Below are 24,753 nucleotides of genomic sequence, written 5' to 3'. Positions count from 1 at the left end.
ACGAAGTAAAGCTCTTTCATATCTTATTACTTTCCCACTGACTGATTGAAAAAAAAGAGGAGAGGGAGAGTTGTCCCCATTGGATATATCTCAAACCTGAATTATATTTACAGTCAACCTGTTGACTGTTGAATAATTTATCAAGAGTCAGAGGAGTTGAGTAAAATTCAACTCAACTTATTTCCAAAGCAGGGTTCACTCTGTTAGGACTCTTTTGCTAGTAGTGTTTGAATTGATGTTAGAGTGATGGGAATATTGCTCAACATTTAAGCTGAGCAGTAAGACAAACATAGTTCTGCTTCCACCACTGTTATTAGTGTTAGATGCAGACCTTATATATTCCGGCTATAATGCTCAACCTTCTACGCCATTTAATCTCTTTTCCATAGGCGAGCTAGACGGCAAGATGTGAAATATGGAGACCCAATCACGCAGTGCTGGGACATAGAAGACAGTAAGTACAGGCTTCATATGCTTTTCTCCCATTTAAAATTTTAAGCCTACTCTTTGTGTGTCTTTTTATTATATGACTTGAATTATCTATTATATAGGAAGCTCTTATTTTATATAATGCTTATGTTCTGAAAAAGCAACGGGAGATTTTATAAATTGACCCCCCATCTACATGCCTAAGTGAATAATCCTTTATTATATCATTATTTGTTTCATATGTCTTTTAAAATTCCTGTCCTTTTTTGGGTACTTTTTACTGCCTTATCCATCCTTGTAAAGTTTAAAAACCGCTAATAAAGATAAAACAGGATATAGTCCAAAACATATGGACATTTAGGGTAAAGTTGGAGACCCTCCTAGAAAAGTCTAAAGAGACTGTAGGTACTTGTTATGCTTTATTTGAATTCATGTTATCAATTCATGGTTTCATTCAATCAATAAATGTTTATGAGGTGACTTCCATGTGCATGTAATTGTCCTGAGTACATTCTGGGACAAAGAAACTCCTTAGAGAGCTTGGGATCCTTTGGGGAGATGTCATAAGGCACAATTAGTGATATGGGAGTTTAACAAAGAGAGCGATCACCAGAGGCTCTATTGTGCGGAGAAAATTTCATGAAAGATCTTGAGAGCCTGAGTATGAACGGGACAGAGTGGAGAATAGAGAGGATTCTGTTGAGAGAGTTGGATCACAGAGAAAGAACAATCTATAAGAGTATATATTCAGAGTATATATTCCAAAACTTTGGTTACCTTCTTCCACTCCCAATCTATCCCTTCATATAGAAAATATACACACATGCACACGCACACGCACACAGCTGGAGGAAGGAAACTGCCCTGCCTTCATCACGTTGGTAGGGACCACCTCAGCTGTGAATAGACAACCCAAGTTTCATAGTTAACAGGAGGCCCGGAAGTTTTACAGGTTAAATACAAAACAATTATTTATAATTCATAATTCCATTCTTCTGAAAAATAAACTCTGGTCCAGAATAGTATGTTGGACTTCCTGTTCTAAGGCATGGGTGACTCCCTGTCGTGTCCAGTGTGTCGCTCATGATGTCTCCAGTCATGACCATGTGCTGCTGTGGATACGGTTTTCATTCGAGCGCGTGAGCTTGGTCAGGAACCATTACAGGTATTGAGGATACACCGTGAGGAAGAAAGAGAACAGCCCACGCATCCGTGGAACTTTTGTTCAGGCTGTGTTAGGGAGGAAGCAGGCAGTACACTTAAAAACAAGTGAGATAGATTCTATGTCAGATAGTGGTAAGTATTGTAAAGAAAGTGACACAAGGGCAGCCCCGGTGGTGCAGGGGTTTAGCGCCGCCTGAGGCCCAGGGCGTGATCCTGGAGACCCTGGATCGAGTCCCACGTTAGGCTCTCTGTATGATGCCTGCTTCTCCCTCTGCCTGTGTCTCTGCCTCTCTCTCTCTGTCTCTATGAATAAATAAAAAAATCTTAAAAAAAAAAAAAAAAAGAAAGTGACACAAAACACAGTTCCTGCCGAGGGTGGAGATGGTGTCTCACCATATCCTGTTCCTGCCACCACCCACCACGCCCACTTTTTGCTCGTCGTCATCCTCACTGCCCCCAATCCATTTTTTATCAAGGTGCCCAGAATTTCCTCCTTGCCAGATCCAATGACCAGTTTTTAGCTCTCATGATTTACTTAATGTCTAACTCCCTCCTCCTCAAAACACATTCTTCGTTTGACTTCCATGCAGTGACGTGATAGAGCCAATTCTTTGGGTCCCATGAGAGCTGATTGCTTATTATTTAGGAATTTTGTGAGCTGCTTTTAAACCATCTGTGGCTTGATTTCAGCCATAGGGGGAGTTTTTACCCCAGGAAAATGGGCAAGCTCTACATATCAGGGCTTTTTGTTTTTGAAGAGATGGTGTCTCAGCACCGTTGGGCTTCATGGCCCCCACATCCTTCTGGTTTTCCTCTTACTTTACAGGCTGCTCCTTCCAAATGTTCTCAAACTTTCCTTTTCATCCCGTCATCTAAAGATAAAATCTCTGCCTCTTCACTGCCTAACATCATCAATGCCAATATGATCAGAGGCAATTGGCTCCTAAATTCTGAATCCAGTCCTAAACCTTCTCCTGTGGGCCAGACTTGTATGACTTGCGTGCCCACACAAGAGCTCCTCTTAGATGCCTAGTAAGCATCTCAAATTATATCTGAGAAAGAATTTGTGCTCTCTCCTAAACTCCATTGTTCTACAGGCTTTCTCATATTAATATATAGCACCCCCATTTACCTAACTGCTTAGGGGGGGAGAAAAAAGCAGCTAGGCATCATCTTTTTATTTTCCTCCTTCTTTTACATCTTAGTACCAACCTCCCAATAAGTCCTGATGGCTCTATGGCCACAACTGCTCCTACTTCTCATTACCTCCATATAGGCCCTCTCAACCAGCACCACCATCCCCGTTCCGGAGCTGTTTATCTGGTTCTCCTGCTTCCAGACTTGCCCCTGGCCCATCTCTATCCACTTGGTAGCCAAGGTAACCTTTCAAAAAGTTCAACCAGATTACACCATTCCCTTTGCTCAAAATCTTTTGCTAGCTTCTTAGAACAATTAGGAAAAAAAATCCATAGCATCTACCGTGGCCTACAGACTCTACTTGATCTAGTCCCGATGCGTGCTCTGACCCTCTCTCACGTCGCTGTAACCTGGCTCGCTCACTGGCTTCCTCTTGTTCTAAAGCCCCAGGCTGGTTCCTGCTACAGGTAGGCTTGCATTTATTTCCTCTGTACCTAAAGAACTCTTCCCTTCAAGTGTCCATGTAGCTCCATCTTCACATTATTTAAATTTATCTTTAAAATGTTAATTTCTGGGGACACCTGGGGGGCTTAGCAGTTGAGCATCTGCATTGGCCCAGGGCGTGACCCCAGGGTCCTGGGATCGAGTCCCACTTCGGGCTCCTGCAAGGAACCTGCTTCTGTCTCTGCCTATGTCTCTGCCTCTATCTAGGTCTCTCATGAATAAATAAGTAAAATATTTAAAAATAAAATAAAATATTAATTTCTGGGGTGCCAGGATGCTGCAGTCTGTTGGGTGTCTGCCTTCTGCTCTGGTCATGATCCCCGGGTCCTGGGATGGAGCCCCAGGCCTGCTTTTCCCCCTCCCTCTGCCTCTTCCTCAGTTTGTGCGCTCACTCACTCTCAAATAAATAAACAAAATCTTTTTTCAAAAGTTAATTTCTCAAAGACACCTTTTCTGACCATCCTCACTGAAATACATTTCTCCTCATTCTACCTCTTATTCTCTAATCTGCCTTAGTTTTACATGTAGTGCATAACACTGCCAAATACTATATTCTTTACTTAATTCATTCACTTGATGACTTTGTCTCTGTCTCTGGAATGTACATTGTATTGTAGGCACAGAATAATGTTTGCGGAATGCGTGGCTAAAGAGGAGGATACTTAGCTTCTAGCTGCCCTGTAGGGGAAAGAAATTTTAAAGTAGATGAAGCAGCGACAATAAAAATCAGAAAAAGACCTCACATAGGTTGGGCTAAGTTTGTGAGTGTTTGTTTTTCCTGTAGATTATAAGGAATTATTTCATATTTCTAAGAAAAATCATTTAAAAAAATAGAAGGAATTGACACTTGTATAGAAGCCAGAGACTGAGAATCAACTATGGGAATTAAAGTAGTGATTATGAGGGTATTTACAAACTAAAGTATTTGTAATCTGAAGGAATTGTTTTATTAAGTTATAATTTGACATATAACATTATATTGGTTTCAAGTACACAACAATAATGATTTAATATTTGCATACATGGGAAACAATCACCACAATAGGTCTGGTTAGCATCCATCACCACATATGGTTACAAAACATTGTTTTCTCAACATGAGAACTTCTCTTGGCAACGTTCAGATACCAGGACTCATTCATTTTATAGCAAAAGTTTATATCTTTTGATCCCCTTCACACACTTTACCCACCTTCCACCTCCCACCTCTGGCATCCACCAATCTGTTCTCTGTATTTATGAGCTCATTCTTTTCCTTTTTACCACATATAAGTGAGATCATGTGGTATTTGCCTCTCTGACTTACTTGACTTAGCATAATGTCCTGAAGACCCATCCATGTTGTCACAAATGGCAAGATTTTCTTCTTTTTTATGACTGAGAAATACTCCATTGTGTAGCTATATGCCATATCTTCTTTATCCATTCATCCTTTGATGGACACCCACCGTTGTTTTCATATCTTGGCTATTGTAAATAATGCTGGAATGTACATGGGGTGATATATCATTCTGAGTTAGTGTTTTTATTTTAATTTTTTTCAAGTAAATACCCAGAAGTGGAATTGCCAGATATATGTTAGTTACATTTATAATTTTTTTAGACACTTCTGTACTGTTTTCCATAGTGGGTGCAATAATTTACACTCCCATCAACAGTGCACAAGTGTTTCCTTTTTTCCACATCCTCACTAACACTTGTTATTTCTTGTCTTTCAGACAATAGCCATTCTGACAGATATGAGGTGATATGTCACTGTGGTTTTGATTTGCATTTCCCTGATGATGAATGATGTTGAGCGTCTTTTCATGTACCTGTTGGCCATCTATTCTGTTTTCTTTGGAAGAATGTTTCTTAGGTTCTTATGATCATTTTAAAATTGGATAATTTGGGGAGTTTAGTTATTGAGTTGTATGAGTTGCTTATATATTTTAGATATTAAGCCCTTATCAGATATATAATTTGCAAATATTTTCTCCTACTTGGTAAGTTGATATTTCATTTTGTTGATGACGTTCTTTGCTGTACAAAAGCTTTTTGGCTTGATATAGTCCAACTTGTTTATTTTTGTGTTACTTGCTCCCTGGCATGAAATTTAAAAAATCATCAGTAAGATCAATGTCAAGGAGCTTACTGCCTATGTTTTCTTCTAAGAATTTTGTGGTTTCAAGTCTCACATTTAGGACTTTAATCTATTTTGAGTTAATTTTTGTGTCTGGTATTAAGACAGTGGTCCAGTTTCATTTTTTGACATGTGGTTGTCAGTTTTCCCAACACCATTTATGGAAGAGACTGTCCTTTCCCTCTTGTATATTATCAACTCATGTGTTGTAAAATAATGTAGTACCTGCACGTGGGTTTATTCCTGAGCTCTCCATTCTGTTCTATTGATCTGTGTCTATTTTTATGCCAAATCATACTGTTTTAATTACTATAGTTTTGTAATATGGTTTGAAATTGGGAGCATGATGCCTCCAGTTTTGTTGTCCTTTCTTAAAGATTGCTTTGGCTATTCAGAGATTTTTTATGGTTCCATACAAATTTTAAGATTGTTTACTTTTCTGTGAAAATTTTCATTGGAATTTTGACTGTGATGGCATTGAATCTGTAGATCGCTTTGAGTAGTGTGGACATTTGACAATGTGAACTCTTAATCCATGAGCAAGGGGTATCTTTCCATTTACTTGTGCTTTATTACACTTCTTTCATTAATACCTTATAGTTCTTAGTGTCCAGGTGCTTCACCTCCTTAGTTAAATTAATTCCTAAGTATTCTCTTAAAAAAATTCCCAAGTATTCATTCTTGTTGATGCAATTATAAATGAGATTGTTTGAAATAGGAATTTTTTAAAACTCAGAAATAAAACAGAGATTACTGGTAACAACAATAAATTCATTTCCTGTAAAACTGACATATTGATGACTTTGTGTCAAAGGGTCATTGTTTTTCCTGATTTTAAAAAGGATTTCGTACAATCAGCTGTTTCATTTTTCCAGTTGCCTTCGCTAATTTATCTTTTCCTAACTCAACCAGTTCTTTGGTTGAATCAGTCTAATTAAGTTTCTCCCCAGCCCTTTCCCCATCACCTGACAATCAGCCTGCAACCTCCCGGCTTTATTCATGAACTTCTTTTGCTTAGGAAAATGGCATCCGTTGCTATGAAATGATGCCTGTCTTTCTCTTCCATGATTGGCACTGGTGATCTTTCTGTGCATTAGGAATTTATTAACTGTGAAAAGCATAGATATAATCAATGGAATTGCAGGGGTAGTGGATATATTACAAGTTTCAAATGGAATCCACACATTTTGAAGGTTAGATGAGGTTAATTCATAATGGTGTCAGCACGCTGGACTTAATCATTGCTGATAAAGTACAAACAAGTTCAAAAGAAGTTTCTTCAAAGGGAAGTCTAACTATTGAATAAATGTGCATTCATGCCATTTGCTGATAATTTTGTGTGCTTATATTTAGGATTCACAGAGGTCCCTTACGCCTTACCCTTAGTTTATAACTAAAATGCTAAGTAGGCCCATCTGCAGAATTGAGACATCTGAATATATGATGAAAAAGTGCATGTTTGAGCCAGACTGAGCAGCCGTCATTTTTTATTTGATCAAATTTGAGCTACAGATCTAAGATCACACATGGGACACAGCCTTTGGCTACTCTGGATGGAATGTATTTCAGATGGTGCAGTTGATTTACAAGAATAAGGTGTCTGAAACACTGTTGCTTTAGCATCCCATTAACTGTCTTATAGCAAATGCATGTTGGGCTTAAGTATCCCTCTTTTTAAATTTTATACGAATTAAAAAGCATAAAGCATTAAAAGACACTATAGTTTTATTCAGTCTAGCTCAGATAAAGAGATTCAATGTTTACAGTTAGGTCTTAAGAATTCTTTTTTTTAGAAAAAAGGTGCAAATATTCATGAAAGGGGGGGAAATTGCAATGCAGGGATAGAGTTTTGAAAATCAATCTATTAGATAATATTTGACTCTTAGGTAACAATATTATCACATGAATTTCCTTTCTCTTTAATAAGGTGTATGAATCTTTCTCCCATAGCATCTGTTCTAAATCAGTCTATTTTCCCATTGCTTTTAAAATAAGGTCAAGGTTAATCTCCTATTCCATGTTTGCTTTCCAGGCATTAGTCATGAAACTGCTGATGAAAAGGTGATTTTTGGCATTGAATTTAATTCAACCTTTCTGGAATGTATACCTAAATCCCAACAAGCATCTATTAAGTGGTATATCCAGCGGTCAGGAGATGAGCATCGAGAGGAGGTAAGTTATAGTCATCAGAGAATGATCACCTTGAAGGAAACAGTGTAAAAGTTAAATCAAGTTTTGGCTGCAAGAGATATTCAATGTTTAGTGCCGTACAGTGTTCTTACCGCTATTTGATGAAAAGGGAAATAACAATTTATACTCACTGACATGACACTTAATGTGTTTGAGATAAGAATAGGACAACTTAATGCAGATACATTTTTAAAAAGATTTTCTTTATTTGACAGAGACCAGGGGCTGGGGGTGGGGGGACAAACGGGGAGAGTGGCAGAGAAGAGGGAGCCTGAAGCAGGACTTGACCCCAGGACCGTGGGATCATGATCTGAGCCAAAGGTAGATGCCTAACCAACTGAGCCACCAGGTGCCCTAATACCGATACATTAATAAAGTATACTTAAAAGCAGATTTGATTTTTATAAGAAATTTACATAATTTTTTCAAATTTTCATTCTCATATATTGTCTATATTTTAGAACAATTCCCTGATCCAGAATAAGAACATAATATATTCACGTAGAGTAGGATAAGGACTAAATTTTAACTCATATTGTGTTTAATTTATAAAGTGAAAGTTTGAATATATATAACAATAGAAAATCAACCTTAATTATATCATATAAAACAAATTGGATAACTATCTGGACATGTACCATTCACTCTTATGTATTAAAATTAAATCAACAGAGAGAGAAGTAACATGGCTGTTCTCTTCATCTTTTGACTTTTTCTGTTTCATTCTTTCTAGGACATACATAGAAGTTAAAGCAATCACAGAAATTTTGTGAGGTAGATAGGTTATATATGTTACTGAATTTAATAAGACAACTTCAGGTAGCCTGAGAAATCCTGTACTATTATTTGAGTGCTGTGAAACAAAGGGTAATTAGCAGAGTTTTTATTTTTCTCTTTCAGTGCCTAAGAGAAACCAGTGACACAGTAGAGAGTTCTAATATTCTCAGTATTAAACAGAACACTGTAGTGAGTAATGGAATGAACTTGGCATTCAGAATTAGATGTTCAATTACATCACAGTCCTGTCCTTTGGTCCTGTCTCTATGCAGACAAGAGAAAAATGATAACTATTTGGAAAAACCTGGGTGCTACTGGCAACGAGGTGTATCATAAGCTCTAAGGTCAAAATTTTGTGCAGCGAACAATCATATGTTATATCCTTACAAAACTATTTTAAACTTTACCTTTCAGCCTGACTTGGTGTAATGTTTCATAACCATTCTTCAAATAATAAAACACTAACTGTGCATGTGAAAAAAAAAAAAAACAACTAACATCATTGAGCCCGTATAGGCCAGAATTTTCTAATGTGAACAAAATAAACACAAAAGTTACTATGAAAATAAAATGAGAAAATACAGATGGGAATGTGAATCTCAAAGCAGAGGATTATTCACAAGTGTAAAATACATATATAAAATTGAAGACACTCTATCAGGAAGATGTGTGAAATATGAAATAGCACTGATCACATGTTCAGTTTGACTGCTAAGGATTTATGAGCAGATTGTCACTACTCTTAACACTTAGTTTGTCATATAAATAGGCAGACCAAATGCTCTAAGATACAGCCTCCTTGATAAGTCTATAAACATTTAAGGGGCACCTGGGTGGCTCAGCCGGTTAAGCATCTGCCTTTGGCTCAGGTCATGATCTCTGGGTCCTGGGATTGAGCTTCACTTCAGTTTCCTGCTCAGCAGGGAGTCTGCTTCTCCCTCTGCTCTGCTCCCTCTGCTCTTCCTCCTCCCTTCACTCACACTCACTCTCTATCTCTTCTCTTGAATAAATAAATAAAATATTTTTTAAAATAAAATAATATATGTAATCAGTCAGACATTAATATAAAATAGTGTTTCTTAACCACAGGCGATTTTGCTGCTCCAGTGTCCACATTTGGCAATATCAAGAGACGTTCTTGGTTGTCATGGCTGGGTGGGGGGAGTGGAGGGTGCTATTGGCATCTCGTGGTTAGAGGCCAGAGATGATGCTAAACTTTCTTTAATTCACAGTCCCTCACAATAAAGAATTCTCTGCCCCCAAATCTCAATAGTTCCAAAGTTGAGAAGCTTTACAATAGAAGAACCAAATTTTAGCGTAAGAAATTGACATAAAGATATGTTCCACCAATACATTAGGGTAGGAGTATCTTTTTCTTCATCTGAAATCTCCGAGAACGTTTTTAATTGAAATGTTGACTCTTTACATAGTTAATACCAAGGGGATTCTCAAATGTTTGTCATGTCAGATTTCTTCGATAAAACTTGATTCTTGATCATTCCTGACATCCATAAATTCTAAGATTATAGCATATCCATATTTATACTAAATGTTTACTTTAAGGGCCCAACTTTTCCCAACATATGTTAAAGTATTATCTGACCTGGAAGTGGTTATGTAACTTTGAAACATAAAGCATTAACTTTTTATCAAAGAAATATTGGAGTAATGGTTTCTGAATTTTTTCAACATGTAGGTTTTTAGTTACATTACAGTATTTTACTTTTAAATGTCCCAAACCTGTATTTTAATTTTACAGTCAATAAATTTTGATAATCTCTCATCAGCTAAATATAATTCTTTGATAATTATGTTTCTTGCATGGCAAATTTAATCTGACTTCTAAAAAAATATGGTACTCTGCTTGGGGTAATCACCTAGTTGTAGATACATACATTTGCCTATTCATGTTTGCATTCACATCTTTCATCTTCCGGAGAAGGCAATGCATTACTTTAATGTACCTTTTAAGAATGTATCACAGAGTCACGGTGGTACCATGCTCCATGAATTTTAATAGAGCAGAAATAGCATATTTTACTTCAAAGTATCTTAGCTGTAATATTCCAGCTGGTATTTTCATCTACCTTTGTAATTAGGGAGTTACCACACTGTCCAGGGTGTGCAATCCTGCTGCCTGAGCTGAGGAAAGGGAGCAAGATCCAGACTAGATCTGAAACACTTTTCCCAGCAGGCTGCCTTCTGCTTCTTACCAAGAAGGTCACAGTTTGGAATCTTCCCCCCAAACTGAACGAAGGCCTGTGGGAGGGCCTAGCATCTCCCATGGCACAGCGGCTGTCACCAGCCTATTCTCGGCCAGGAGGAGAACATTTCCTCACTGAGCCGTTTCACAGTTGGGTGCCGTGGGGAGGTCGTGAGTCAGTTATCTGCTGACTCCCTTATAAAGCTATTCTTGAAATTGATGATGTTTTTGCTGTAAGTAACGAGTTAATCGGCAGTCCCTGGGCTTCTGTTGAACTTTTGGGGTCAGAATGACTAGAAGAGGTAGTACCTTATGCCATTTGTGGTAGTATTTGTATGTGTGTGTGTGTGTGTGTGTGTAGTGTCTTTTAAAATACATTTTAAAGATATCTTCAAATATTTGTGTTTTTCTCCTTGTAGGTCCTTGTTTTATTGTTATTCTTTGTCTTAGAAAAGCCATATAAATGGTTTTGAAAATAGAGTGACACATAAAGAATTACAAAGACTCTAATGATGTCAATTCCAGCTTTTTTTTTCCACTGATGATTACACTGTGGGCATTTTTCCTTATGATGCAATTATAATACTGTATTTTTCCTGTCCCTTATACCTGCTACCCTGATGCCATAGTCATTCATGATTATTCCATGTTATTTAAATAGCACGTTTCCTCTTCAAAAAAAAGTAGTCAACTTTCTAATATCTAAATCTTCCTCTGCCTTCCTAAATGCTTTTTTTAAAAGATTTTATTTATTCATCACACACACACACACACACACACACACACACACAGAAACACAGGCAGAGGGAGAAGCAGGCCCCATTCAGGGAGCCTGACGTGGGACTCAATCCCAGATCTCCAGGATCATGAAGGTCGCGCTAAACTGCCGAGCCCCCGGGGCTGCCCATAAATGCTTTCTTAGGACAGATCTTTTGAGGTAAAATAACTGCGTGAAAGGCTTTCATTATTTTTATGGCTTTTGATAAGCAACGGTATGTTGCTAATTTCTCATCAAAATCACCATATCAGTACTTTTTCTGAACTCCTGAGGCAAAATTGTGTATCACAGTTTAAGAACATAATTACAAGTTTGATATGAAAAATGTCATATTATGTAAACATGTTATATAAATATCTATTTTTTAAAGATTTATTTATTTGAGAGAGAGAGCAGCATGAGGGGAAGGGTGGAGAGAGAGAGAGAGAGTCTTTTTTTCCTTAATTTTATTTAAATTCAGTGAATTAACATATAATGTATTATTGGTTTCAGAAGTAGAGGTCAGTGATTCATCAGTCTTAGGTCACACCCAGTGCTCATCACATCCCGTGAGCTTCTTCATGCCCGTCACCCAGTTACCCCCTCCCCCCTCCAGGGACCCTCAGTTTGTTTCCTATGATTAAGAGTCTCTTATGATTTGGGGAGAGAGAGTGTCTTAAGCAGACTCCTAGCTGCATGCGGGGCCCAACACAGGGCTCAATCTCACAACTCTGAGATCACGACCTGAGCTGACATAAGAGTTGGATGCTTAACCAACTGTGCCACCCAGATGCCCCTGTAAATATGTATTTCTTGAAAAATGAGTGGATGTGAATTTACCTTGTTATGTTTCCTAACTCTTGGTTTCAGTTGTATTTGGTGAAGTGCTTTACAAATCATTTGCTTGGTTTACATTGAAGTATTCATTTAAAAATGATTTTCAGGGACGCCTGGGTGACTGTTGGTTGAGCGTTTGCCTTTTGCTCAGGTCAGGATCCCAGGGTCCTGGGTTCAAGCCCTGCACCAAGCTCCCTGCTCAGCGGGAAGCCTACTTCTCCCTCTCCCTTTTCCCCTCCCCCTGCTCGTGCTCGCTCTCTCTCTTTCTCTCTCTCTCAGTCTCTTTCTTCAAATAAATAAATAAAATCTTGAAAAAAAATGATTTTCACAAGCTTTTTATATATTATATAAAAGTTAACATGTTAACATTCTAATGTCATACATATTAGAAGTAACTTGTTATGTTTTACATCTCTAAATTTTTGTGTGTTCCTCACAAAAAGAGAGTCTTACATTTTATTTAGACAAATCTATGGAATTATATCTCTATGATTTCTCACTTATTATGCTTAGAAACTCCTTCCCCAATGAAACAGCAAATATATATTTCTCTAGTTATTTTATGATGTTTTTATTACCCTCGCAGTTTACATTTTCTATTTCCTTGAAGATACCAAATTAATCTAGGGGTTAGAAATGTATACATTAAATTTTTCTTTTCTTTTAAGCAATGAGTCAGTTGCCACTGCCCTATTTTTAAATAAGTCTTCCTTCTGTGTTTGTTGGAGAAGGGACATATTCTTGAAGGCCTAGTCACTTCCAAGACACATGCAATGCTTTAGCTATGAGAGAACTGACAGGTGAATTATCTGCAGAGGAATTACCATTAGGCTGCTATTATCAGAGAGCAGAGTCCCTGACCTTTACCTGCTGTTTAGGACCTAAATGTCCTTTGTCCCTCTCCACGGTTCTCTTCTCATTTTAAATGAACTGCCCTCCACTGAAGATCTACATTTAATAATGCCAAATATATTACCCTTGTTCACATTAGGCAAGTGACTAGTTGACCCCAGTTCAAGCATGATTTTGATTTAGCTGAGCGGTTTTTACTTATCACTTTTAGAGTGGAGAACATTCCATGGGTTTAAATCAGTGGCCACAGATTACATTATCTCTTTGTAAAGGAGCTGACTTTTCTAAATGGGCTGTACTGACATCTCACTGTCGAGATCCAGTGTGTGTAATGCATCCTATTGCAGCACGGAATGAGAGCAGCACAGAGAATGGGAATGTCAAGTAGGCAAATGTTAATCAGCCGCTTAATTTCTGCGGCACAGGTTCCTGTCTCTAGGTCGCAGAAAATTGGAGAAACATACATCAATCCCAACTGTATTTTATTAAAGGTATGATTTCTAATCCAGGCCTACTTTTGAAGATTCAGAAAGAAAAAAAGCACTTCAGTGATCTCATCAACATTAGATAAATCCAGAAAGAAACTTATTACAGCAAGTTTTATGTCTATAGCTCAAAAAACAAAGAAAAATTCAGCGTTCCATGAGGAAAGGAAAAAGGCAGGATGGCATTGGAGTAAGGAGGTGCCAGGTGTTTATGAAACTCTGAGTCCTGTAGTGACGGACAGGCCTGGAAAGGAGGGAAGGGGAGCCAGACTTCAGAGTAAAACGGATAAACAGGATACAAAAAGAGAGCAGCAAAGATAATGATGAAGTGTTACATAATGTGTGCGAAATCAAAGTCCTGATTTCTTCCTGTCAGGAGATTAAAGAGAACAATAAAAAGTAGTGAGTCAGAGCTGTGACCGGCTCTAAAAGCCACATAAAGTGCGGCTTGAGCATCAGCAAGAATCCTAGTGATGAAAAGGAGATGGAGAGATGGTCTGGAACTAACTCACCAACTTTGATTGTCATGCTAATAACCAGGGGCCATTTTCTATTGAAAGAATTAAAAAATAAAGGCTTCTGAACCTCACCTCTCCGGCTCGCCAGCAACCCGGCAGTAGTCTATGACGTTGCCAATAATACTTCACACTTTAACCTTCAGAGAGCTTTACTTTTAACCCCCCAGATACACCATATGCTATGTCACCAACTTGATAAATGGAAGACCCGTAGGGGAAGATAAATGAGTCATCATAGGATGTAGAGTCTGCAGAGACGGACCAGGTCCTGGCTATGGGGTCAGAGTTTTGTGATCCAAGATTTATTTAAAATTTAAAGAATAATTCCTACAATAAAACTATTTAAAGGAAAAGGTATATGTAGTGTGTTAAGTTTGGGTTTAATATTTCTGTTGAAGATTAGCCCTTGAGAATCCTACCAATTCAAGTTCACATTTATTTTAGGCACGAGACTCCCCAAATTTCTGAGAATGTTAGGTGAATTCAACGTTAGTTTGTATTACACCAGCGTTTTAAAATGCCTGGGCCTTCAGAACAACTCCATTCAAAAAAAACCAAAAAAAAAACAAAACAAAACAAGTAGCGCACGCCCAAATCACCAAATGGAGAAAGTTAAGGGAAGCAAACAAACAAACAAAGCCCTGGTGAAGTGGATTCGGTGTAGAACGAAGGCAAGCTGGAGACCATTCAGCCTCATTAACCAGGGATCTGGGCTGTGACCTGCCTTTGGCCTCTAGTGGTACCCCGCCAGCTGCACTTCTCTGGCACAGAGGGTGGTTGGCTATGGACTTGTTAGCTAACTGGGCTGGTAGCCAGAGATGTTTCTTTTCCTTCTTCTCATATTTCCAGGATCGGAGGGATTTTTTTCTACATATTTTTCACATAAAGATGCAGAGTAGAGTCCACCCACTGTGAATAAATTTAATTTAGCTGCCTCTATGCCTCCTTGATTTCCATCAACGAAAAGTCTACAATACAGGGGCAGATGTGTAAACTGGGAAATCTTCCAGACCTCTTTGTTGTTGTTGTTATTCTACTTAATGCCGAGACGCTCAGCAATATTCCACATTAAACAGGGCTCTTGTGTCGGTAAACATGCCTCCAGTTTCATTGAAGGTAGGTTTGCTCTTCACACCAGATTGCGGGCCAGGCAAGCTTAAATGTTTGAATCGTCTTTCAGTACGATTGCTTCAAAGGGTCAAGAGCATCACATTACAGGAGGGGTTCTTTTTGTTCACTGAGTTTTCTCACACTTGAAATCACATTACTCTGTTATAGTATACCGAGAGGTATGGCAAATATTTCCACAAATGACATAATTTAAAGTATCACATAGACCCGCAGTATCAAAATTCAATCCATAGTAAAAAGGGAAATTCAGCTTTAAATGTTGCTAACCTTCTGACTGTGGCGCTACTTAGTTACAGCTCTAGCGTCCAAGAAGCTGTACCCATGCTTTTCCATTACACTTTTAACAAGTCACCACTTACAGTCTCCATATGAATTCTGCTCACTTATTGGGTGACATCCAGAAAGCAGAGCACGTTCCTTTTGAAATCATTGTTCTATTTCCACATGACAAGGACTAGTGTGCCCTAAGAGCTTTTTCTACACGATGGCTGTCGATGTTCATTTGTAGCTCTGAGATTTAAGTATCAACTGGTGTTCTTTGTATGCCACTTGGTATCTGAAATCTCTGTAAAGATGGTCAGTTGATAGTTTCCAGTTTTACTTCATTGGTTTTTATAGCTTTTCATTCCTATCTGTAGACTGGGAGAAAAACTAACTATATTCCAAGGGTTTGGTTAGGTAATAATGAGAAGCAAACATTTGAGGGCTGTTACTTCAGTGGAGTTTTTTTTACTGTCTTCAGCTACGGCTGGTAATATTATGCTTGATGACAGAGATGGAAAGGTATCTCTTAAGTTCATTGAAGTAAAACTATGTGGCCTCTGTTCATTTGCTCCTGGCCCTCTCTGTTTTTCATTTATTACCTACCTTTTTCCAATTCTGCAGTTGAAACCTGATGAAAGGATCATCAAAACAGAATATGGGCTACTGATTCGAAGTTTGCAGAAGAAGGACTCTGGGATGTATCACTGCAAAGCACAGGAGCACACCTTTATCCACACCATAGTGAAGCTGACTTTGAATGTCATTGAGAACGAACAGATGGAAAATACCCAGAGGGCAGAGCACGAGGAGGGGCAGGTCAAGGATCTGTTGGCTGAGTCACGCTTGAGATACAAAGACTACATCCAAATCCTTAGCAGCCCAAACTTCAGCCTGGACCAGTACTGCGAGCAGATGTGGCACAGGGAGAAGCGAAGACAGCGGAACAAGGGCGGCCCAAAGTGGAAGCACATGCAGGAAATGAAGAAGAAACGAAATCGAAGACATCACAGAAACCTGGATGAGCTCCCTAGAGCTGTGGACACGTAGTTGTCTATTTAATTTAAAGAAAAGAATTCTTTACCTGCAAACGTACCGTCTTCTGTTTTGTACACCCCGTATACGAACTCGTAGGCGCTTTCCCTGGAGCTTTGCTAAGGCAAGGGACACAGGAACAGAATCCAAATGAGACTGCCTGCAGGGAACCTGCTGTAGTGCGGACGAATCGTTCATCTGAACCCGTGTTCCAAGAACGAAACATGTCCCTGCCAAGTATCAGAATTATCCTCAAAATAGGGGCTTTACATTCACATGGGTAAACGTTCAATGTGCTGAGTTTTTGAATCGATTATGTCATGTAAGTAATTGAGCTAAGCAAGCAACCAGTTTGACATTGTAATAAGGTGTTTCATTTTCCTCGTACGACCATTAAGCGTGGGGTTGACCGTGCTGGGTATGTGTTCTTAGGAACAGAGACCCCATTCCCCTCTAGAACTGGCGACCTTGTGGCAGGGATTGGAGGGCAGACGCAGATTCCTGCAGCTCGTGCCGGCACCAGGAACCTTCCCAGCGAGCCGGTCACTCCTGGCACACGGTGTAGGAACGTGGAGAGGTGCGTTGTGTCAGACACGGGGGTGACCTGCCCTGTACTGCAGCGTGATTCACTGAAGGACGCACATGCTCCTCCCGCGATTTCTTATGACTTGTCAAGAGTAGCAGGTTCACAGAGAGAGAAGTTGGTGCTCCGTTAGGTGTTTTTAGAATATATGCTGAGCTTCACAGGGATGAAACGCTTCATAAATATTTTAATAGCACATGAGAAAACATCTTAATAAGGGAAACACTATGATGTATATACTGTGTCCTAACAGGAAGGCATGCAGATGGGATTTGTTGAGAGACAGAAAGAAAGACAGCCATAAATTCTGGCTTTGAGGAAAACTCATATCCCCATAAAAAGGAAGAACAATCACAAATAAAGTGGGCAAAATGTAATGTAGCTTTAGGCACTAGGGTATAAGTAGCTGCCAATTTGTAATCCATCTGTTGAAAAAATTCTACCTTATAACAAACTGCTAGCGAAAGTCTGGGGAAAAGTAAATTTTCTAAAAGATCATGGGAAGAATGAACACAAATTTATTTACAACCAATGGGATTTCAGTAGTACTTCTTTTTTTTTCTAAAATTTCATTATACTCTGTAAATTATTTCCATTTACTGCCTTTATTCTCTCCTGAATATTGGATTTTATTTGAGTGAATACAAAATAACAATATATACATATAGAGAAAGATAGAATTAGGTAGACAGTGATGGGGAGCGGGGATATGTATTTGTTGAACAATAGAACAAATGCAAAAATGTTGACAACGGAAAGAGTTAAATTAACTCTTTGACATCTTTTCTTCACACAATCTGCATTTCTGAGATTGTATGCTGTAATTCAAGTAGCCTCGTTTTAGTAATTTAATAATAAATAAGCCTAATGCATGTAAAGAAACTGAACTCACAGCATTAACATAAACATTTTTCATATTCTGTTAGCACTTTTGAATGTTTCCAATTTAACTTTCCCTCTCTGCGTACGTATGCTGTTTCCTGCCAGTTGGAGCAGAACTCACCTTTCCTTCTTGGAACACAAAACCCTTTGCCTTCTTCTGTTTTGCCTCTTCACGCCCTTTTTAGTGTGAAATGAAAAATTAGTCACTTCCTCACATGGAAGGCAGCCTTTCAGAAAACTGAATAGCAGACATTGCTCGTCTCTCATGGATTCTGCATGTCTTGAAAGAAGAGCCTGTGAGAACCTGTGTGGTTAGAGGAGTTTCAGCATCAGTTCTGACTGCCTCTGTGTTCCCAGCATTCGCTCGTAGGTTCATTCTCTTCGCCTGGCTTACCTGTCTCAAAGTAGCCACATGGCTGGAACAGGTTAGGTACCCCTTTTGAAATGATACCCGTAAATATTTGTAGATGTTTCACTCTACAGAAAACTAAGGCTCTTTTTTTTTTCTTCTTCTTCTTCTAAAAAATGAACCAGAAACAATCACTCTTAAAAAGTGATGCATAAGATTAGCTGTAGGGTGGAATCAGGCTGCCATTTGAATATCACAAGGAGAATGTTTCTAACTATTGATTTCCTGGTTTAAATGTTCCAGGAACTCATGGTAAGCTCAAAGGAACTAAATGGGAGCATGATTTATTTTTAAGATTTCCTAAGATTTGTATATCAGACAGTAATGATCATAGTACAGGTGACTTTTGGAAAATTTCATGAAGCTCAAATGTTAGGATTGACTTGTGTAAAAAATTTGGTTTTCATCACAATATGAGTGTTTAAGCCATTTTTTAATTACTCCTTTCTATTCTTAATTACTTAGATAAAATTTAGGCAACCTCTTTTACTTTACAGCTAATATTTTGGCTGCTTTGGATCTAAAACATTAATTTATGATAATTGCTTAAAATATATTTGAAATATTGAGTAAATATTCAGTAAAACAAAATGTCATATAATAAAAAACATGGGCAAAGATTTTTGTGTATTTATAAAGATAGAGGACATCTAAGCTACATTTAATTTTTTAACCTTTTAATTGCCATAGAACACTTAGCAGGACAGTATGAATATATTAAGTCTAGAAATGAGACACAATATATACTTCCTCCCCCCTGAAGGCTTTACCAAATTACCCTTGAAATAATTAAAAATAAAATTACAGTTAATAGATTCAAATATGTTTGTTAAGGAATTAGCTATCAATGGAGAGGTCTTATACAATGTCTGCCTAGTCTTGGTTTTGTATTTTCCTCCCGTTTTAAATACATAGGTCTTTAACTTGCATATTCTCACTTGCATTTCATTCCAGCTATTCATGCTGCTAAATGAAATCCTGCCTTTCTGCATACATTTACATTCAATTTATTGGGAATTTTAAGAGTTTCCTTAGAAATGAAGAGTCTAAGTAATTTATGTAGAACTTTTTTTTCCTCCAAAAAAGCTCAAAACACTACATTTATGTTACCTACTTTCAGAATACACAGTCTGAAAACCAACCAAATTACTTAAGAGATGGAAAAAATAGTCATAGAGAAATTCAGAAATTTGCAAAAGCTACAAGAGTAGAAGAATTACAATCTTCACCAAATCTCATCAATCTGTTGGCTACTGATGCTCATTTAGAATATGCTGCTTACAAAACGGACTTACTCTTGAACTCTGTCTTCGGTCTGTATTTCAGTTCTTTTATGCTATTAAGTTTCGTTCCTGCTGAATTGTATAGACTCAATTAAAAAATAAGTTTACAGTGGCCAGTGCCTGTTTTTCAACATTATCAAAATTAAACTTTCAAAGACAATTTTGTATTATCCAGATGTCCACAAAATATTAAGTTGAACAGTAGCATTAGTTACACACTGATATTTTAAACTTAAATATAAGCTATATATACATATATCATAAATACAAATGAAAATTAAAACCTAAATGGCTTCTCTTTAGAATGTTACATTTGTCTTAGCATGTTGGAAAATTGATTAGCCTTCTTGGGAATGGACAGTTTAAGAGGAAAAAAAGAGATATTTGAAATGTTTTTATAGAAAGATATATTTTTCTCACAGGAAATGACCAAAATATTTAAATAACTTAGCTTACATCTGAGGTTAAAATATAAGATCTAAAATTCCAACATTCTAAATATTGACAGCGCAAAGACAGGAACATGCACATGACTTATACCTCTCATTTAAATATTTTGTAGTGTAAAGTATTTATGGTAAGTTTGAGATAGATGATTTTTTGGGAAAGGGCAACAATCTATCAGTTAATCATTTAATTTAATTCTGGTATTGTAAGTGGTTACCAATCAATTTCGAATTACAGCTTTGGTATTTTAAAAGAAATGTAGTCTTGTAATCTAAAGTAATTGAATATTGTCAAATGTATATTTTGGTTGTATTATAATAAAATGCAAACATTAGTGTTCTATGGTTATAAACAGAATGTTGGTTTTCTGCAAGTTTTTTTTCAAACCCTAAACATGGTAACTGGATTTTATACATGGAATTGCACTAAATCAAATACCTAAGAAAATATTTCCTGATAACATGCAGTAAATATATTTTGCATTTTAAGTTTGCAGTAAATTCTCTTATGAAAGAAAGGAATATATGTTTTTCCCCAACCAATACAATTATATAGTTGCACTTTACTGTGATCTAAATTTAGATGTTGGCAGACTGACATAAACATTACTACCACAAGTAACCACTTTTAAGATTTCCAGTGATCACCAAATAAGTGAAATTTGAAAATACTCATCTGTATCTTTAGCCAAATGAGTATAACTTATTAAAGGAGTTAGCTGAGGTTTTGTTTTTGCTTTAGAAAGACATTTCTTTTAGAGAAAATTATATTTCTTGCCAATTCGGTACATTCATGAAGGATATATTTCTAATAGGTAACATATAATACCTCCCCAAACCTGGTTATCAAATAGTTCGTAGAGATATTATACAGAAAAATGTCAGGTTTTGTGGTGTTCTGACAATCTTTAAACATGAGAGTACATTAAATGTAGAATCTTTAAAAGAAAAACATAATTTTATATAGGGCACTCTTAGTAGGACCTTAGTAGGTTCATGTCCAAGTCGTTACTGTAAATAAAGCATAACACAAGATTGAAAATGAAGAAAATTCCAATTGTATTAGTTAGAAAAGTGCATGAGGCATTCTCAAGACAAAAGAAACAAGAGTTTAACATTTGAGAAATAAAAGTATCTATAACCACACAAGTTGTTACCTGCATTAGCAGTGTTTCTAGCCCTGGAAAGTCTTGTCTGGGAAGATGAAGCTGCAAATAACTTCATTGTTTCTTTCAGAAGTTCATATACTTGTCTTTTGTGTGTGTATTGGTACAAACACTCCTCTTGGAGAGTGACCTGATATTCCCAATGAAGTTTAAAATGCACATACTCCAAGAACCATCTTTTCACAATTAAGTGCATACCCTTGAGAACCTTCTCCACATGTGCAATAATAGACATTTTCACAAATAGTTATTGTAGGATTAATTATACTAGAAAAAAGAGAACAATATGTATGTTCTACACAAGGAGAATGGATAAATTGAAGTACAGTTGCTAAATGGATACAGAAGTTTAAATTAAAAAGAGATCTGTGTTCATCAACCTAGAAAAATTTCAGAAACAATGTCAAAACGAGTAAAATCAAGAAGTGTAGGAATACAAACAGAATTATATTGGGTATATCAAGTTTAAAGAAGTAAATGATACTGCTTAAGGATGCATACATTCATATGTAAGTAGTAAACATATAAAAAAATCATTTCAGAAAAAGTTAAGCACCAAATTCAAAAACATTTTCCTCAAGAAACAAGAGAATGAGGATAAAGGGAGCTACCATTGTTTTAATGATGTTTTATTTTCTTAAAAACATATCTAAACCCAGTGTTACATTTCTATTACACACATTCATAGGAACTAGTATATTTAAATGTTAATAGTTGATGAAGTTGGGCATTGGATTGCAATTCAAATATATCACTCCCAATACAGTTCTATGTGCTTGAAATATTTCACAATAAAAAGTAAATTAAGGTTCTAAATCTCACAGAACGAATTACTCAAGAGTCAATTTGAAAGAGAGAGGGAAAGAGAAACTAGCATATCGGAACACTAGATACTCAGCCATCATAATAGATGCAGCCTTCCAGGCTTACGTTATGGACTTTCTTGGGCACCCTGATTATTTTTAAAAAAACGTGACAGCTAGGACCTTGGTTGGCCTCAGGGACCCTGGGATAATGTCTAGTTTTCAAAGCCACACCTTATTGTTATGGAAATGCCTAAGGCAACTGGGATATCCAACTATGTGCTTAATATGCCAAAAAGACTCCAAACAGCTGAGTTGGCCTTTCTTGCATTGAACACTGTTCAAGGTTGATATTTAAAATATAGAGTTTCTTCTTTCTGGCTTACGTATCAAAATTATAAACTGACTTAGGCTCTTTAGGTAACTGGAGAAGGAAGAGAAATATTTATAACTTGCAAATGTCTTTAAATGGTCCCATAGATCATGATTTTCTGTAGGAAAGATTTTATATCAATATAATTTGCCCTTTTAATTTACTATGGATGTTTTCTTTATGTGTAGAGATAGGCCAAAATGTAGCCCATTTTACCCTTTACGGATTCTCAATTTTATTGGGGCCTGTTAGTGAGGGGCTAGTGTATTTAAATATGTATTGCAGGAGTGTATGGGGGCATATTCAGGGAGTATTCACTTAGACTACCTAAACCTGGATAAGGAGAGCATGAAACCAATTGACAGGACGGGAGGTTATCATTTAGAATCAGGAAAAGGATTATTTAATGGGCCATATTCCTCTAAGCTTTGAATATATTGAAACAAGTACGATGGGACAGTTATCTTTCAATTACTGAATTGTATTCTTATTGTAGCCCTCTCATACAGGTCATCTTTACTATTGAAAAACAAACAGAATCACCCGTTGTGGTTTTGTGTGTTTGATGTGGTTAGTCTGAACACACATCTGGAAGCAGCCTTAGGTGTCAGTGGCCACAGGCAAAGTGAACGATGAGAATCATCTAACTTCCTCCTGTGTGCCAATCACGGGAAGCTGGACAGGACGCCAAGGGCCTGATTATGAGGAATTTTAGGGTTCAGAATGGGTAGGGAGTTAAGCCTGTAGGCAGAGGGGGACATCTTGGTATTTTTAAGCAGAGAAATGACAGAATGAAATTCTCATCAAATTTTCATATAAGAAATAAACACAGAGTGAAAAAATGACCTCTCGATTTCCATGTTTTGCAACTGGGTGGATGACAGTTTAAAAAAAAAGAAGGAAAGAAAAAAGAAAGGAGGTCCAGCGAGGTCCGTCATGGGCAGTCCCTCTCCGTGGGCGCGGGGACGCCCGTCAAGGTGACCCGTGCGACGCCCCCTCCGAGCCGGCAGGTGCCCTGGGGCCCAGGCTGCAGTGCGAGCCCCCTCGCTGTGCCTCCCTCTCTCCCCCCGGCCCACCTCCCGCCCACAGGAGGCCGCGGTCGGGGGCTCGGGGGCCGCCAGAGCCACAGCTTTTATCACGGTGCGTTGCTATGTTTGCTCTATTTTATTATCGCGGTAATGTCTCGTGCCTACTTCGTAAACTAGACTCTCTCTTCTGTATACTATAGGAAAGAAGCCCCTAGTGCCCGGGGGCTTGCAGGTGGCCGCAGGTGGGCCCCGGGGCCCCTAGTGCCTGGGGCTCAGCACTGTGCTTGCAGGTGGCTGCAGGTGGGCCCAGGGCCCCTAGCGCCAGGGGCTCAGCACTGTGCTTGCAGGTGGCTGCAGGTGGCCGCAGGTGGCCGCAAGTGGGCCCAGGGCCCCTAGCGCCAGGGGCTCAGCACTGTGCTTGCAGGTGGCTGCAGGTGGCCGCAGGTGGCCGCAAGTGGGCCCAGGGCCCCTAGAGCCAGGGGCTCAGCACTGTGCTTGCAGGTGGCCGCAGGTGGCCGCAGGCGGCCGCGGTTGGGCCTAGGGGCCCGCGTCTGGGGTGGGGGTGTAGCTGCGAAGCTGCGGCCAGGGCTCGCGGTGTCGGCATCACACACGGGGTCGGGACGGCTCGAAGGACGCCCGTGGGCAGCCTGACACCCGGGCTGGTGCTCAGGCCGCCGGACTGTGGGCCGCCGGCGGAAGCCGGGATCCGTGCGTCCTGACCTAGGGACTCATGCACTTCTCTGTACCTTAGTGAGGTATTTCCCAAGTACTAAAAAGCTTACAAAGTTATGAATTTTCCTTATTTCTTCCACAGAAGCCAAACTGCCTGAGAACTACCTCTCTACAGTTAGCCGCGGTTAGCGACTGAAAACGACTTAAACAAGTGTTGTGGAACAACAAGAGTTTCCCTCAAAATTATTGTGATTCTTTAAGGAACTATTAAGAAAAAAAAAATTCCACCAAATGGAAGCATTTTTAGAAATTCCTACACCATGTGCTTCCTTTTAAATCAAATTGGTAAATTGATGAAAGTCTATTTTCATTTTGAACGTTCGTCTGTTTTAAACAACAGTTACAAACTCATGTCGTTGGGGCTTTTCTTTGATTCAGGTGGACTCAATGCCACAAAGTACATGATTTAAACTGATAGAGAGAAGGTCCATGTAATCTGTAATGGATGATTTGTTTAAGCACAAGGACTTTGAAGAAATCTTTAAAGAAAACTTGAAAGATTTAAGTTCATAGCACAGTCAAAAATATAGATTTCTAAAAAAAGAATAATATAGATTTCTCTGACAGATATTCTTTGGTAAATGATATTTTATTTTTGCCATAGTTTTGTCCTGTTTGATTTACACGTAAGAGCATATAAGTGTTA

General features: G+C 38.2%; 1 protein-coding gene across 4 annotated transcripts in view; it reads left to right on the top strand.

Moving 5' to 3' along the window:
* SEMA3D (semaphorin 3D) overlaps window positions 1–20,363 on the top strand; it is a 205,491-nt gene extending 185,128 nt beyond the window's left edge. For all 4 annotated transcript variants that reach the window (XM_055300973.1, XM_055300974.1, XM_055300976.1 and 1 more), the window contains 3 exons: window positions 390–454; window positions 7,389–7,528; window positions 15,992–20,363. In XM_055300973.1, the coding sequence (XP_055156948.1) occupies window positions 390–454; window positions 7,389–7,528; window positions 15,992–16,417 (631 nt within the window). In that variant the 3' untranslated portion in view covers window positions 16,418–20,363. The remainder of the gene's footprint in view (window positions 1–389; window positions 455–7,388; window positions 7,529–15,991) is intronic.
* Window positions 20,364–24,753: the final 4,390 nt, after the last annotated feature.

The sequence above is a fragment of the Nyctereutes procyonoides genome, unplaced genomic scaffold, assembly GCF_905146905.1.
Source record: "Nyctereutes procyonoides isolate TBG_1078 unplaced genomic scaffold, NYPRO_anot_genome, whole genome shotgun sequence".
Classification (NCBI taxonomy): domain Eukaryota; kingdom Metazoa; phylum Chordata; class Mammalia; order Carnivora; family Canidae; genus Nyctereutes; species Nyctereutes procyonoides.
The sequence above is the reverse complement of the archived record's forward strand: the minus strand, read 5'-3'. Positions and strand labels throughout refer to the sequence as shown.